The sequence below is a fragment of the Coffea eugenioides genome, chromosome 1 (genome assembly GCF_003713205.1).
Source record: "Coffea eugenioides isolate CCC68of chromosome 1, Ceug_1.0, whole genome shotgun sequence".
Classification (NCBI taxonomy): domain Eukaryota; kingdom Viridiplantae; phylum Streptophyta; class Magnoliopsida; order Gentianales; family Rubiaceae; genus Coffea; species Coffea eugenioides.
The window spans coordinates 32,794,128-32,811,450 of NC_040035.1; the positions used below are offsets into that span (position 1 = coordinate 32,794,128).

A 17,323-nucleotide genomic window follows, 5' to 3' on the forward strand; every position below is an offset into this window, starting at 1 on the left:
TTCCACTATGTTCGTGTTATAATACTAGGATTTTGGACTGCTGCCCTATGTACCTATAGATAATACAACGTCTATGAATAGAATTAAAAGAAAATTAGCAAACGAAACAATTTAAAGCATATACTTCGTCTAGAGTGCTACTAAAATGTTGAATTCAACAATATAGAAAATTAATTCGTCACGTGAGTATTCTTTAGGGTAAACAATTTTTAATTTTTAGTACTCATTCCTGAACTTTAGATGCTGGTCTCTTTAACTTTGGATACTAATCCCAAAGCTATTATTCTTTTGTAGAAATAAGAGAGTATCAAAATATTTTCATAAATATAAACAGGTCAATTGGGTCTTTCCCACTTTGTAAAACTATCCTTTTGACACATACAATTTGTCATCTGGCTATCATAACTTTGCTAGAATAGTATGACTTGACATCATGTGTATAATAAACTATCACAAGATTTGTGAATTCTTTATAGGGATAATTTCAAAAACCTCAGGAGAGGTTTCTGACATTTTCACTGACATCCCTTGAGGTTCTAAAAATTTCATTGACTTCTTTTGATAGAAAATTGGGCCCCTTTGCTGACATCACGGAGGCCAAAATTGCTAGTATGTCCTTTGAAGTTGGGGTTTATTACTACTGTGTAGTTGGAAAAAAAAGGCATCTAAAGTAGTTAATTAAACTTAATAGCAATAACAAAAATTTGATGGCTAGTGCATGAATTAAACATGGATTAGTGAGGAAGGTGCCCATTGAGCTATAATATTGGTGCCATTTTTGTGCCTGCTATGATTTGACAAGGAGATGGGATCACTTATCTGACATTCTAACCATATAAAGTGCAAGAGAAGAAATATATACACGAGAAGAAACAAAAGGAAAAAGGAAGAACAAATATTTGGAGGAAATTGTATTAAACCGGTGCTCCTGATATGTGTTGGAGTAGCAACGGCAAAGTGAAAAATTTAGTTGTTGTAAAATAGTTGCAACCACAACAGTATAGGTATGAATTTCTTTCTTAACTTTCCTTTACTGGTACCAGCCATACCACCTCTGATTGTTGCCTAAGTCTTGATATTGAATATTCAATTTGTTTGTTAAGTGAATTTTTGAGTTGATCATTGACACTTAACTCAAGCCATTGCACATTATGTGTGTTAACTGAAGTTTTGAGTTGATCATAATGTTGAAATCTTGTGCTACAGGTATGCTGTGAAGATTGGTTGATCATAATGATTCAATTGTTAACGAAAGTTGAGTAGCATGCTGTTGAGTAATATAACCAATGTTTTCAGTTTCTACATGAATTTTTCTCAAACATGCTCTATTTGTGATCATCATCATATGTGAATGCTGAGATTGTAGGATGGGGACTTTTGCTACTGCCTATGACATTATGGTTCACTCTAATGGGAACAAAATCAGGATTCCAAATATGGATCCAACTGGCTATATGTACATCAACTTGCTATTTGATGTAACTAAGAAGGCGTTAAGTAAAATGCCTGGGAATCTTAATATGTTTATGCAGATGAGATGTGAAGTTCCTAGAAAAAATTGCATGATGGATGTTAATGATGATGATTCAGTTACTGAGATGTTCAAAATACATAAGTCTAAACTAGTAATTAACTTGCATGTCTCTGATATGGAAATTATTCTAGCTAATGAAAAGAATACCTTAGTTAATGTGAGAGTTATGAACACAGAATATAATTTAGGCATTGAACAAATTTCTAGCAGGGCAGTTGTAAACATTGGAGAGTCAGATGATGACTATGGTGACTTTAGCTGTGATTCTTCATGGAAACACAACCTGCATAGTGACACTGAGGAGGAAGTAGTTGATGATAGGGCCTTAAATGCATATAGTGAGGACAGTGATGCTAATTTTTCTGATTTTGAGGACAATGAGGCTCTTGTTGTGGTTCTTGATTCTGAATTTGAAGAAGAAAATGATCATATGAGACAAGTAATGAGACAAAAAATGTGGATTTACAATAGCAACGATGAGATAGAGTTTCAAAAGGGTTAGTTATTCACTAATGTGAATCCCTTCAGGGCTACCTTGAAAGACTATGTCATTCAACAAGGCTTTCCCATTTTGAGATTAAAGACTAAGAAGAGTCAAGTTATTGCTATATGTGGTGTTGAGGGATTTCAACGGAGAATTCATGCATCACCAATGGCTGATTCAATCACTTTTCAGATTAAAACTTATCAACCAGAACACACTTGTGTTATGGACAAACAATGTACTGAGGCCACATCTGGCTTGATGGCCAAGAAGTTGGTTTCCACCATGAGGAAGCATCCTAATATGACCAGCAAAGGGGTAGAGGCAGAGTTGCTTAAGTATGGTGTGAAGTCTAGTAAAATGCAAATTTTTAGAGCTAAAAACAAAACACTAACTGAGATAGAAGGCACACATGCTAAATCATATGGGAAATTGCCAAGATATGCTAAGCTGCTGAGGAAATATAATCCCAATAGCATATGCAAAATACATTATGACAGGCTAATCTCTTAGTTGAGCCTACCTTTCTAAGAATCTTTATCAGTTTCAGAGCACAAAAGTTAGAACTTTTGGAAAGGAGTAGGCCTTTTGTGGGGTTTGATGGCTGTTTCTTGAAGGGTCCGTTTGGTGATATACTTCTCACAGCAGTTGTTTTGGATGCAAATAGTAGCATATTTCCTTTAGCCTTTGCTGTAGCTAAATGTGAGAGCAAGGAAACTTCAAGGTGGTTCTTCTACTATTTTTCTGAGGTTTTTGGACCATTTGATAACAGCAAACATTTAACATTCATGAGTGATAGGCTGAAGATAAAATTTTTGTCCATAGCTTTCATCTTTTAATCTGGAAATGGTTGCTAAGTCATTTTGTTTTGGTTACAGGGATTAAACCTTGCTTATGAGGAGATAATTCCTGATGCAACAATTTCAAGAGTCAATTTCCAGGTATCTTACTTAGCAATTTTTTCTAGAGGCAGCTAAAAGCTATGATTCAATAGGACATAATGATGCAATGGCAAGCATTAAAGACATTAACATAAATGCTTGGAAATATTTGGATAAAATCTCAAAAACTGCCTGGCGTAGACATGTATTCTCAATTGAGTTGAAATGTGATCATGTCACAAATAATTTTACTGAGTCTTTTAATGCTTGGATTGGTGATCAGAGAGGAAAACCCATACTCACTTTGGTCGATGGTTTAAGAAGAAAGTTAATGAAAAAATGCACAAAAGGTACTAGAAATGGTGCACCTTGACTGGTCACATTACTCCCAGAATTGTTGAGAAACTAAAAGAAATTGGCCAAGCATCAAGAAAATGTGAGATGCATATGGCTAGTGAGGACACATTCGAGATTGGTGATATGGATAGGATCTACGTAATCAACTTGAGCCAAAGAATCTATGATTGTGATGCTTTTCAAATTTCTAGAATTCCATGCAAGCATGCAGTATTAGGAGTTATATATAGGAGAGAAAAACTAGAGAACTACTGTGAAGCTTGGTTCACAAAAGACATGTATTTAAGAACTTACTCTCGCATGATTCATCCCATTCTTGACTGGAATAGATTGCCTCCTATGCCTGAAGTGCTGCCAACAATTGTGTTGCCACCACCTCTGAGAAGAGCTCCAGATAGACCAAGAGTAAATAGAAGAAGGGAAGCTGATGAAAATACTTGCATAGCACAGGCAAAGAGGTCAAACACTCTTAAGTGTGGAAATTGTGGAGCTTTTGGTCACAACAAGAGGACTTGCAAAGGAGCACCTATGCAGAAAAGGAATAGCAATAGTGCTCCTACTGAACCAGTATACATTGGACAAAATATGGTAATAATAGCTGTATTCTAACTATTACTTACAGTTATACTGAATTTGGTATCACAAATGGCAAACAGAAGAGGCAGACCAGGTAGAAGAATGGCTAATGTGGGTTTGTCAGGAGCTGTTCTTTGGGTAAACTGCAGTTATCATAATCATTCCTCCCCTGCCTAAGTTATCTATAGCAAATCTCATTGCAGCTTAATTACATATCATGTCTTAGGATCATGCACGAGGAAATGTACCTATTGTGCACTCCAGTCAAGGGAGCAATCCAAGTCCTCCAAGTCATAATGGAGCAGTACATGGTACATGTTCAAGTGAATGTGCAAACTATTGCAACTACTCATGCTAATAGAAAGGTATGATCCTAATCCGCTATCCATATTTCTGTCAATAACATAATTGGTAGCTACTATTTTTTGTCTGATATAGTTTGTATCTCAAATGTAACAGAGAGGAAGGTCTTTTGGACACAATCTTGCAACTTCTGTAGCAAGCATTGGTGGTAGGACCAAAAAATCCAAGTCTGCTCTAACTAATCCAGTTGTTCCAGTTCCACCTGTCACATCTCAAAATGCTGTATCTGTTAGCATAAACGCATCTACAAATGAGCATACCAAAAACATTAGTAGTACCAGTAGTTTTAGCATGCTGTTTTGACAAGCTTGCTGAGTTCTAGGTGTTAGCTATGTCTACTTGAAACTTTTCTGTTAATGCTTTTGTTAATGTCTTCTTATAGTCATTAAGAACTGTGGAATTGCAATCCTCACTGTCTGCATACAGTGTTTGATGTAGATGGGGTTTTGTATTGTTGGATTTTAGTGATGCACACATGCTCTTCTTACTAATATGCTTAAGGCATTTTAGTTAATGTAATGTCCCTATTTGATCTTTAATTTGTCTTCTCATTTACCTTTCATATATAACTATTTGCAAACTTGGGATAGTGGATGACTAAGAAATAATGTAGTTGTTCATTGCTTCACTCTAAAGTCTAAGAAGTTGCATACATGGTTTTACATTGGTGCTTAAAAGAATTCCAACTAACTTAGCCTTTTGTTATGAATCTCCTATCACCAGAAAATGCATCATTTAGTTGGTACAATCTTGCAGTAGATTAACATGAGTTCATCAAATTGATTTTACAATTTGAATGAAAATAAATATAGTTAATAGTATGAGGTTTATGATGATCAGCACATTCCCTAAGGCTCCTGGTTTCAGAAATTGCTTTGGCTCTTGCATTGGCCCCTCAACTTGCTTGACTGGAATGCCACCTCGGTTTCTGCTATTAACTTGTCATCTCTTTGCATTGAGATTGCTTCTTCTGCTATTTACTTCTTCTTCTTCACCTCCATCTTACCATTCAAAATACCTGCACTTTGCACAATAGAAATACAATTTGTCCAGATTCTTTTCACTCTATGATATCATCGTGGTTGCCTTGCGATTACAGCAGCAAAACCTATTTTTAATGGAGAAATATGAGGGTGAATTCCATGATTCTTCTCTATGGCTTGAAGAGGCCATGGTTTCAGATAAAACTTTTAACTCTCAGCTCTAAATAAGCAAATTAAATTTGTTATCACTCCAAAACTTGCGGCAAAGAATGATAATAACTTGAGGGTGTAGAGGTAGTTAAGTTGCTTTATATACTACTGCTACTGAAACAAAAATTTGGCTGTTGCAATTTGCATCTAGCCATTGCAATTGCTGTCAAATAACTATTGCAAGACAAATCTAATGCTTACAAGTTTTTGTATTGCACTTCACCCCCTCATCATTCTAATCATTTAATTTTCTTTCAATCTTCTACTAATACAAGGAGCAAAAGGGCGTCCATGAAATAAAAATACCTTCTCACACATGAAAATTATATTGTAATATGATTTGGACTGCATTGTTACCAAAAACTGAAAAACAAGGAAGGTCAGTGAAATTTTAAGAATCTCAGGAGATGTCAGTGAAAGTGTCAGGGATAATTTTAGAAACCTCCCTATCAGGGAAATTTTAGAAACCTCATCCCTTCTTTATACCAATAAACTTTTATAGGAAAATGAATAGAATACTAACTCAAACAAATAACATGTGACACCGAAACAAAACAATTTATTGAATGTCTCCAACAGAATACAATATTTTCTTTTTTCAAAGTACCAAGGTGGGGACTATAGTATACATTACTGCCTAGATGTGTCTATGAATATATATATTTTTTCTTTTCTTTGACTGAAAGATTACAGAATACAATATTTTCTTTTTTCAAAGTACCAAAGTGGGGACTATAGTATACATTATTGCCTAGATATGCCTATGAATATATATATTTTTTCTTTTCTTTGACTGAAAGATTACAGAATACAATATTTTCTTTTTTCAAAGTACCAAAGTGGGGACTATAGTATACATTACTGCCTAGATATGTCTATGAATATATATATATTTTTCTTTTCTTTAACTGAAAGATTACAGAGTCAGTTTGGCGGAAAGTTCAGCATCTTTGTTTTAGTTATAGAGGTCAAAATAATGCGGGTTGTGAGTTGTGACAGAATCTTATGGGGCTGTCAGCAGTGCCACCACAATAAATCCGCCACTGGTTGGAGCCTTCTTTTTAAGCATGTGGTGTGTTTGAAAAGGAAAGACTTGGACCTTTCTATGTTTCACAACAATTGCACAGATAGATACTACATAAAACAGCCCTTCCTTTTTGAAAATTGACCAAGTCCTCGTCAGTAGTTGATTCTTCCTATATTCCAGAACTTGGAATACTCAATACTCATTTGTTGGTTTATTTATTTGGTGGAAAGACTTGGAATTAAAACTTCCAATTACAATCTAATGGCAGTATTTTATTAATAGAAGGAATCGTATTGTGTTTACATCAATTAAAAACATTCTTCAAGGATCACAAAAAGCCAAGACAAAGTAATAGCTTCAATTTCTCCTTACAAGTAGAGGGAGTGAATTAGATTTTAGGTTCTCCTTTGGTTAGGGGGCAAGACTTGTATATGCAGGAAATTATCATTTTTCGAGTAAATGTATGCTTTTTTTGTTTTGACGCCATGATGTGTCGGATACCAACTCATCGTAAAAATATTTTTTTAATCAAATTTTATTTTTTTTGTTACTAGATTATTTTAAGAAAAAACTTGAAATGTATGAAACATAATAAGGAAGTTATGTATTCACTAAAAGTGCAACTTCACTCTTCCATGTAGTATCAAATTTTGAAAAGCAATCACATTTCTGAGTGCAGATTGAAAGTACACAAATAACAACTGCATCAATTAACAACTACACCAATTCAGCTGGTGGTAAAAGAAACTACCAAGAAGTTTCCAAAATCCGTAAACGACTTGCCTATGCAGCGATATAAATTGAACATTACCCATGAAGATGACCAGGACAAATAGAGTCAATTAAGCTTCAGAATGGCGAATTTGTGTATCCAACAATGCTTAATAGTAGTATTAGTTGTCCTTGGAAGCCTAACAACCCCATCAGATTGTTTTCATCGTGACCATGACCATCATCCAAAAACCACTGCTGCCCTCTTCACCTTTGGTGATTCAGTTTTTGATCCCGGAAATAACAACTATATCAACACAACAGTTGATTTTCAGGCCAACTTTCCTCCATACGGAGAATCTTTCTTCAAGTATCCATCAGGGGCGTTTTCTGATGGCCGTGTTATCCCGGATTTTATCGGTACAAGCATGCACTCAATCACATCCTTAATTTTCATATATGTTCTTATATAACAGGCTAATTACTTTGTTGTAATGACTATTTTGCAGCTCAATATGCAAACCTTCCATTCCTTCAACCCTATCTCCAAATTGGTTCCCAATATCAGTTGGCTTATGGGACCAACTTTGCATCTGGTGGAGCTGGTGCTCTAGCTGAAACCTTTCCCGGATTTGTATGTAATTAACTTATGTAGTTTAATCATGTAGCACTAACACTGATGATAGAATTAATATTCTCAATCAATATAGGCTATTAATCTCGAATCATTTCTCAGGTGATCGACCTTAAAAAGCAGCTGTGGTATTTTAACGAGGCTGAGAAAAAGTTGAGGTCGAATCTCGGTAACAGAAGAGCAGAACGAGTTGTGTCGAATGCTGTATACTTGTTCTGCATAGGCGGTAATGATTACTCGACCGATTCTACGAATTCCAGCATATTTAAGTCGTCTACCCCAGAAGATTATGTAGCTATGGTGGTTGGCAATATTACAACTGTCTTAAAGGTAAAACAGACATATTAAACCTGTAAATTTAACTTTTACTGCTACATCTAAACATAAATTAGCTGTAGAGCGATCTCTATAAATATCTTTATTGTACCATGAATAACAAGAAATACTGTTACCATATTAAGCCAAACCTAATAAATTGAAGAAATTTCCATACTATCGTTAGGCAGTTTCTTTGGATAAAGTTTAGTTTTTGGTAGTTTTCTTGTTAAGTAGTTTTGAGTACTCTATCAGCTATAGTAATCGTTTATTGTTTACCAAGTTATGTGATATATAAATTCAGGAATCCTCTCTCTCTCTCTCTCTCTCTCAGACGCACATATATATATTATATGAGTGTGTGAAATTGATCTCCCCACACCACCACTACTACTACTTGTGGATCTTTGGAAACTCTCTGATCAATACCATGCATAACAGGAAATATACAAGAAAGGTGGGAGCAAATTTGCAATTATGAATGTTCCGGCTATAGGTTGTATTCCATCCTTTAGAGCTCTTAACGTAGCTGCGGGAGGAAATGGAGAGTGTGAAGAAGAGTATGTAGCTTTGCCCAAGTTGCACAACGTCTTGCTTTCCCGAGAACTTGAGCAGCTGCAGAAGCAGCTCAAAGGTTTCAAGTATTCATATTTTGACTTCTTCACCGTTCTCAATGAAACAATTGACAATCCATCAAAATTTGGTAAATGCATCTAACTTTACTCCAGCTATAGTTGACTTTGTGCTCCTATATATCGCAAATTTTATCTCGATCCGATCAATGAAATTACTCTAAAAAAGATTGTAGAGTCTATTAATTTCACATGCAATTCAAATAAGATCATGAAATCTTCATTTGTCCAATTGATGGTATCAAATTGGACAAAAACCAACTGCTGGGCTTGTTGGGTAATTGATTCGGACCAAGATAAAATTTCTCATGCTTCTAAATGTACGTGTGCTACCTTTTTTCGACAATTCTAATAAGCATGCACGCATGGTGGAGTAACTAATTACTCTTTGTTTTTGCTTTTTGATTTGATTACAAAAAATTTTTAAAAAAAAAAGGTTTGAAGGAAGCCAAGACTGGATGCTGTGGAGGCGGTCCTTACAGAGGAGATCATAGCTGTGGAGGGAAGACGGCAATAAAAGAGTACGAGTTATGCGATAATCCCCAAGACTATCTGTTCTTTGACTCCACCCATCCGACCCAAGCGGCCAACGAGCAGTTCGCGAAGCTCATGTGGTCCGGACCCACCAAGCTTACAGGGCCTTACAATGTCAAGTCACTTTTTCAGCTTTCTTATTGAAGTTTATGATTCTTAATGTCTGTTTTTTCACTTTAAGAATAACAAAAAGCACATGTTCTATTTGTTCTTTTGCCAAAAAGTGTGTATACATGTGTTTGTTTCATCATATTGTTTCACAAATAGTTTGAAATAAGCGTGTTTGACTAGATAAAACTTTTGTTTCTTTTTTTTTTTTTTTTTTGCAATACAGAATTCATTATGTTTTCCTTTTTTTTTTCTTTGAATTTTTTCTTATAATTAGAAACGCTAGTGAATCATCAAAACCTGAGTATCGTATAAGAGGATATCATATGCTATGGTATGATTCCAAAGGGGGATATCCCTAAAACTATTTTTTTTTTTGTTTTGAAAGAAGTCCCTATAACAAATTAGATATAACAGGGAGTCAACGGTAAGGAAAGTATGAAATAAGAGTCAAGTAAACCTTAGTCTAATAGCTAAGATTAAGGTTTCAGAATTTAGAGCACTTTGATTCTAATTCCTTTTTTCCTTCCCAACTTCTTGAATTCCCACTCTTCTCCTACATAAAAAAAAATTAAAGAAAAAAGGAACAACATTATGAAACAAGAAAACTATTGAAGTTCATAAAAGGGTAAATTATCTAAAGAATCCTCAAACTATTTTAATTGTTAACTTTTATCCTTTTATCTCTTTCAAGCCTCAAATTGATCCTTAAAAAAATAAAAATCGTTAAACTTTGATACTTTAATCCATCCCCACCGTTAAAGGTACGAAATCTAAGAGCAAATTTTGATGGATCTGATTGTGAAAATGGACTGAAAGATCAAAATTTGATACCTTTTAGTCCTAAGAGGCCGATTAGAGATTTAAAATAGATAAGGGATTAAAAGTAGATAATTAAAATAATTTAGGGGCTTCTTATTTAGTCTACCTTTCATAGGGGTAATTCTCAATAACAAATTCGTTACCATATATTTTTCTACAGAAACTTTAGAAAATAGCAATTCAAACGCGATTATACAAATTTCCGGATCATATATAGCACCAACACTAGGAAGCATCTGTATTTATAGTAGGATATAATCTGCTTCGACTGTCCCTTCGGCGACATCCGATAATCTGCTTCCACTGTGTAGGATATTATCTTGGCCGGCCTCTTGGGGGGGTTTTTACGTGTAAATAATTAGTTCAGTTAGAGTTCAGTATAACAAGAGGATGTTAGTACAGGTAAATAATTTTGGGTTCAATTCTAACAATTATGTTAGACTGTATTAATTAGGTTTATAAATTCTTAAAGAATCATTTCTATTGAACCCTTGAAAGCAAAAAGAATCCACTACACCGGATTACTGCAACAACAGGGGCAGCTATACATCTAGTGAAAATAAACAACAACGTGGAGTTTCAAGCAAGAAAGGTCTGGAATTCTTGTTCCATGCAGAGTGTTAACCTTAGGCCTAAAGTGTTATTTACAAAGAGTGTATATGAATAGTAAAATTATTCTAAATAATATTATGTTTGCTTGCATTGCAAACATGATTTTAATTAATCATCTTTTCATCTCACATACATTATAGTACAAAAAATGCCATAGTAATTATTTTAATAATATTTCAAATAATTTCCTATCTACGTACAGAGCTAACTATGTATGGTCTAACAGGATTCTATCAAAATATGCACAACATGTTAATTGTTTCTTTTTTCTGATAAAAAAATCGGAAACTTTAGATGCCAACAGGGAATATTATAAACTTTTGAAGAAAAAGTTGCGAAATTACCGCTGAATTGCAAAATCAATTTTTTTAACACCTGACTTGCACAGAAGATTAGAACTGAAGGGCATTCCCTTGAATTATCATTACTTTGGATGGGGAAATTTGTCTGGCCTATCATGAGATTGATGAGCAATTTCTATGTGTTAGCTTATCCCTTTCCAAAATTCTATTCTTGGGCTGAAATTATGTACTTCTCGCTTTAAGAATTTGAATAGTTTAATCTACAGATTGCTAACTCTAAAAACAAGTAAATGTTGGAAACTAAAAATTATATTCTTTAGGGGACCCAATTTCTGGTAATAAATCTTCGAGGTTTCACCAGTTAAATGCCCCAAATTGCTTGAGACTAGGGTAATTGCTGTTTAGACGTAAGTGTAGGATAGAACTATACGTCCGTGGCAACCATTCAGAAAAAGAGGGGAAAAAAGAGTGATATACAGAAATGAATCAATTTGAATTTTAGTGGGATCAGGATCAAGTAAAAGGCTTCAGTGCTAGGCCCATCTTTAGAGAGTTGGATGCCGGGTTTAGAGTTATGAAGATATTGAACCACTACGATTTGCTCAAAAGTCAACGCTAAAGACTTTGTCAAAACATTGAACCACTATGATTTGTCATATCTGACAAGACATGCACATATTTATATTTATAGGTGTACAAGGATTCATTTGGATGAAAGATATATTAGAATTTATCTTTATTTGTATTAATTTTTAAATATGTTATATCTATTAATTTCAAATTTATATATATTTTGTCATGTTTGATTTGTATGTATTTCTGTCATTAATGTAAATTCAAAGAAAAGTTAATAGAGATGGGTTCAAATCATAGTTATTAAACCCGATCGGTCCGGCGGTTCAACCAATCAACCCGGTGAACCGGTAATTGAATCGGGCCGCGTTATCAATTAGATCATTTCTGCATTGAACTCGTTGACTATTCAAAGGACCGACGGTTCAACGGTGAACCGGTTTTATGAGGAACCCGGTCCACATGGAAAAATTTTATGAAGATGCTAGAATGGAGATTCATACACCAGACGTTGGGCATGTTGATAGAATACAATCACCAACGTTGGGCATGTTGATAGAATACAATCACCACTGGACCAACTACCCATATGTTGTTATCTTGTCCTTCTTATACTATATGCTAGACTTTTATTCTTATTTTATTTCTCCAAAACAAAATTTATTTAAAATCTTTTAATAACATTTTATTATTCCCCAAACTCTATAAATTATGAAATTGACTTAAAAAATAACATATTACACAATTCCTTTTAAAGGCAAATATTATTCTTAATAAACTTTTGCACTTAAAATTCATAAATAAACTAGATAATTACACTTAAATAAAATTTTATACTTGAATTTGATAGATTACTAATTAAATTTAGTTTGTTAATTCTTATAAGAATTAATGATTCTATAATAAATTAGACTAACTGAATATTTATCATGGCATAAAAAATTATGAGACATAATATTTAAATATATTTAGTGACCCACTGGTTGAACCGATAACCCGTTGACCTACCTCTTTCACCGGATTCCTTCCCAGGCCGGGTTTAATAACTATGGTTCAAATCCTATCCCCGCCCTCTAGTTCTCCCCTTGAAGCCTAAAAATATAAAAGGCTGTTTGGGTACAATTAGATGTGGCAATTTGTCCCAAGTCCCAATGGGTTACCTATGCCCATGGGGACTTTGGGCGGGATGGGTACTGGAATTTGATATTGGGTTTAAAATGGGACAAATCTCAATTGTACCCATTAATTGATGGGAAATTTTGGAAAATACTTGGGTACCCATTGGACAATGATTAAAAAATATGGAAAATACTTGGGTAACCATTTGAATCTAGTATTTTGGGAAATACTAGATTCAAAAATTATCTTTAACAATTTTTATAGTCATACCAGCGAATATAATCTAGTAGTCTTCCTAGTCATTATCCACAAGAATTTCCAGCATTTCAGTCAGTTTAGACCTGTCATCCTTGGACAATGATGAAGATAAATATTCAACACTCCAAGTACCTTGGCCATCTTGATATATGTTGGAATATGGCTGTATATCTATCTTTTCCTTTATTTGTTTATCCAATTTTTGGTGGGAATCCTGAGTATAAAGCACTTGCATGTTTATTTAATAAAACTAAAAGAAATTTAATAAATCAAAAATATTAAAATTATATAAAAAATAAAAATGAATTTAAAGGAAAAAAAATGTAGAAAATAGATTTGGGTATTGGGCGGGATCAATCTAAACCCATCCCAAAGTGATCCCGTCCAACTTAGTCTCAAAACACATATGAGTAAGTTTGGACCCAAACCCATATGAATTGGTTCCATCTCAAACCCAAGCAAATCCCGCTCATCCCGCCCATTTTACCACCTCTAGGTACAATTTGGCTAGGTAATTGTCAAAATTGTAGAATTTGACATCGCAGCAGAGTATTTTAAATCATGATTATTGTAATCAGACTATGGAAGCCAACTATGGTTATTGGTTTTTAGATTTTTTACCTTCCGTAGAGAATGCTGGATAAGGTAAAATTTTAATAGAACCAAAACTTTGTAAAATCTGTTGCATGTTATATGAATAAGTTGCATGGGCTTGACCCAAAATTGCTTTTTTTTTCTCAAAAGTTGATTGCGAAGATATTACTGGTCCAGAATGAATGTCTAGTGGAGCCTTATAAGCGAATCGTTCTTGGAGCTGGAGGATACCAATTGCACTTAGCATACAAAATTGATGATATCACTTGAGAAATGAGTAGGTCAAAAGCTATATTTTAAAACTCGGATCGAACAGTGGCTGAGTTAAATTCAGGGTTAAAAATCAATGGATTCGATCGAAATTGGACAAATTTAAGAGCCGGGTATTATCATTATTATATCGTAAATATGTATTATATAAATAAAATTGTATGAAGAAATAACTTATAGATTTATTAGTGACATAAGGAAATAAATATCCTTTATTCTTCATGTTTGTTTCACACAGCTTAGTAAAATTCAAAAGTATTAAAGTCTAACTCTAATTTGATATTTGTGAATTTTAGATGCAAATTAATGAGTCTATAACTAAATGTACAAGACTTATTTGAAAAGATACATCAAAATCGATCCTGCAAATGACATTAGAAAATGTTTTGAGAACTTTGATAGCAATCCAAAACATCAAAGGGGAAAATGAAATATTAAAAAACTTAAGGTAACTATCTCTAATTTCTCGGCCTTGTTTGGCAATTAGGTTTTTTGTCTAGTTTTACTCCTACAAGTTTTTTAACAACTTTAGTTACACTAATTCTAAAAAACTCTTTAAAGTTTTTAAAATAGATACTTCAAATACCCAAAAACACAAAAAATTTTCTTTCTTCCTTTCTTCTTCTCTCTCCCCCACTTCAACCCACCACCACTTCCGTTGCCGGCCAACCCCCGCCGGCACCTCTTCCGACGCCGGCCACGTTTTCTAGAATTGACAGAAGTTTTTTTTTTCCTCTTTCTCCTCCCTCTTTCTTTCTCTCTCTTTCTTTCTCCTCCCTCCCTCTCCTCCTCCCTTCCTTTCTTCCCCTGCGCGACCAGATCACGTGACGGAGGGAAAGGGAGTGGGGGAGGGTGGCAGGGGAGGGATGGGGGGGGAGAGAGGCGGCGGGTGAGAAGGGAGGGCAGGGGAGGAGGAAGGGAGGGAGGAGAAAGGAGAAGAGGGAGAAGAGAAAGAAAGAGAGAAAAAAGCAAAAAAAAAAAAAAAAGAAAGCCTGCTACTGTTGGCGCTAGTCGCCGGCGGAGGTGTCAGTGCCAGCACTAGAGTGGTGAGGTGAGGGAGAAGGAGAGGAGAGGAAAGAAAAAAAAACAAAAAAGAAAGAAAAAAGTTTTTTATTTTAAAAATTTTTTCTACAAATTCTATAATAAGTTATAGTAAAATTTTAGATAAACATCCCAAAAACCTATTTACCAAACGGAGACCTCATTCTGTTGCCTACATCTTCTAACTGTCATGTGCTCATGTTCACCATTCTGTCGACTTCCGTCCACTAATTTTCCTTTTGTCTTCCAGTCTTTTCTTTTTTTTCTTTGTTTCCTGTCAAAATTGTCTTTTAATCCTGTTTCTTCATGTTTGGTTTTCTTTTCTTTATTTAATCAAACTAAAACATGAAAACTTATTATTCTTTTTCTTTCTCTTCTGTCCATTTGCTGCTGGCTCCTTTTTTTCTTCTCTTATTTTGCCTTAGAGGCTTAGACCTTAGATTTGCAAGTTTCCTTCTTGCTCTTAGTTTTATATTAGGTGTTTAGATCTATAAATTGCAGCAACTTTACCATTACAGATTTGCTTGAAAACGAGGAAAGCCTAATTCTTCATCTTTTCTTTTCTTCGTTTTTCTTTTTTTGGCGGATACAAGTTGCAGATTAAAAAGACACATGAGATTAAAGGTAGAATGCACTGTTATAGAAATGGACAGAAGTCCTCCAGCACTTGTTTTCCACACATTTAGAACAAACCCCAAAAACAAGCTAACTAAATTATTATAAAAGAAGAAGAAGAAGAAGAAGCCCTAAATACCACGTATTTGTATCACATTAAGTCAAATTACATGGAACGTCTATCCCAGCATCCACCACTAACAATGGCACGACCCTTATTTGCTTAAAGCTTTGTCAATCCCTGCAAATCAGGAAGCCCAAAAATATAAGAACATATGTACGTAGTAGAATTGTGAGTGAATATTTGATTACAGAATTGTAGAAAGTCAACAAACCTTTTCAATGAGGGAGAGATAATACGGCTTGACCTCTTCCAGGTTGATCTTCGCTTTGCTCATTGCTGTAAAGGTCGTACTGGTTGAACACATGAAGCCATTTCAGCGTCTCTTTCTCCTCTTCAGTCATCAACTATCCGTAGTCTTCACCGTTATGCAGAGCATAGAACTAATGGAACCGGATAATGAAGAAGAGGGCAGCAGGAGGCAGAGTACAGTTATTCCCTTTCACATCCTGTGCATTTATCCAACAAAATTTAAAGGGAATACTTACAAAAAGCATACTATTAACTCTAATGTTAAGGATCACATGACCAAGATTTATAAGCCGACACATGGTTTTATGATCTCCTGGATTACCAAGTACATGCACTCATCATGACCCCAGGACATGGTGACATTGTCCAGTCCACAATTCTCAGTGTAGATTCCCAAGTTAGTGTTGAAGTTGGGATTCTTGTAGTCCGGATTTTCCTTGAAAAACTCAGCAAAATTTGCGATAGAAGAGTGGTTGGTTATTCAGAAAATTGTACAGTATTAGATAAGACAAGGAAGCTTGAATTGAATTATGAGAATTATCGCCTGGCGATGAACAATTGCCTCGCTAAAAAGTGCATCCGAGCAGAAATGTGTCTCCTGAGAAGTAATAAATCGATATGAGGTCCAGAAATCAATGTCCTAAGTCCAAACTAAAATCAAATGAATAGGCATCAGACATTAGGCGTCAGACTTACCTACAACACGCCATTGAGGCTCACCATTGAACCATGTCCCCATACAGTATCAGATTTCCAGCACTTAGCATCCTACACACCTTTAAGTGCATTCAATCACAACAAATGTAGCGCATTACGTGAGGACTCATTGTTTGGATTCAACCAAGAAAATCCTGTCAAAGTCCTTTTCACCTAGCTTACCGACTTGTGCTTTTACGCATCCACCTGGTTACGTAACCATCTTATTTTAATTCTTTTTAATGGACATACTCTGGATTTAGTCATTTTAGAAATTGATGAGAGTGATGTAATAAATATTTGGCTATCAGCCTTTTGGATCTGTTCGATGGTAGAAAATGATTGTGGCAGGTCTAATTATATGACATGGCAGTTGAGATTGTGTGTAATTACACATAGTCGGCCATGTCATAGAGTAACAGATGTACACACAATCTCAACTACCACGTCATAGAGCAACACATGTAACTAAACGTGTGACGTTGATTTCCTACCATAAGATTGACAGCTCAATATTTATTACTACATCACTTCCATCAATTTCTAAAATAGCTAAAATCCAAAGCCTGATCATTAATATTTTCTTTGTAACGTACGTCCGTAACTCTTCAGACTAGCAAGAAATCTTGGCACCAAAACAAGAAAGGTCAGTGGAAGGTGGAGTAGCTCAAGTCTGAACACATCCTCCACCCTCTGTCT

The 17,323-nt window shown here is 34.9% G+C and overlaps 2 protein-coding genes across 3 annotated transcripts; both read left to right on the forward strand.

Annotated features, from left to right (window-relative positions):
• The first annotated feature begins 2,899 nt into the window (after nucleotides 1-2,899).
• LOC113763200 lies at nucleotides 2,900-4,595 on the forward strand. 2 transcript variants are annotated; one of them, XM_027307056.1, is made up of 4 exons: nucleotides 2,900-2,959; nucleotides 3,586-3,970; nucleotides 4,059-4,197; nucleotides 4,292-4,595. In XM_027307056.1, the coding sequence occupies exons 2-4, from the start codon at nucleotides 3,942-3,944 to the stop codon at nucleotides 4,496-4,498; spliced, it is 375 nt and encodes a 124-aa protein (XP_027162857.1). In that variant the 5' UTR covers nucleotides 2,900-2,959; nucleotides 3,586-3,941; the 3' UTR covers nucleotides 4,499-4,595. The 2 variants fall into 2 exon arrangements, with proteins under 2 accessions (XP_027162857.1, XP_027162782.1); XM_027306981.1 differs by having other exon boundaries at nucleotides 3,586-3,844.
• Nucleotides 4,596-7,258: 2,663 nt separating this feature from the next.
• Nucleotides 7,259-9,489, forward strand: LOC113783688 (GDSL esterase/lipase 2-like). The gene is made up of 5 exons (XM_027329894.1): nucleotides 7,259-7,546; nucleotides 7,636-7,760; nucleotides 7,863-8,090; nucleotides 8,517-8,778; nucleotides 9,144-9,489. The coding sequence occupies exons 1-5, from the start codon at nucleotides 7,270-7,272 to the stop codon at nucleotides 9,383-9,385; spliced, it is 1,134 nt and encodes a 377-aa protein (XP_027185695.1). The 5' UTR covers nucleotides 7,259-7,269; the 3' UTR covers nucleotides 9,386-9,489.
• The last annotated feature ends 7,834 nt before the right edge of the window (nucleotides 9,490-17,323 follow it).

Bases quoted from the DNA above. Each gene is read 5' to 3' on its own strand.
- LOC113763200 (XM_027306981.1), top strand. From the start codon at position 2,931: ATGCAACAATTTCAAGAGTCAATTTCCAG. The intron at 2,960-3,585 runs GTATCTTACTTA...TGACTGGAATAG, and splicing joins TTTCAAGAGTCAATTTCCAG to ATTGCCTCCTATGCCTGAAG. The intron at 3,845-4,058 runs GTAATAATAGCT...ATCATGTCTTAG, and splicing joins TATACATTGGACAAAATATG to GATCATGCACGAGGAAATGT.
- LOC113783688 (XM_027329894.1), top strand. From the start codon at position 7,270: ATGGCGAATTTGTGTATCCAACAATGCTTAATAGTAGTATTAGTTGTC. The intron at 7,547-7,635 runs GTACAAGCATGC...ACTATTTTGCAG, and splicing joins TGTTATCCCGGATTTTATCG to CTCAATATGCAAACCTTCCA. The intron at 8,091-8,516 runs GTAAAACAGACA...CATGCATAACAG, and splicing joins ATATTACAACTGTCTTAAAG to GAAATATACAAGAAAGGTGG.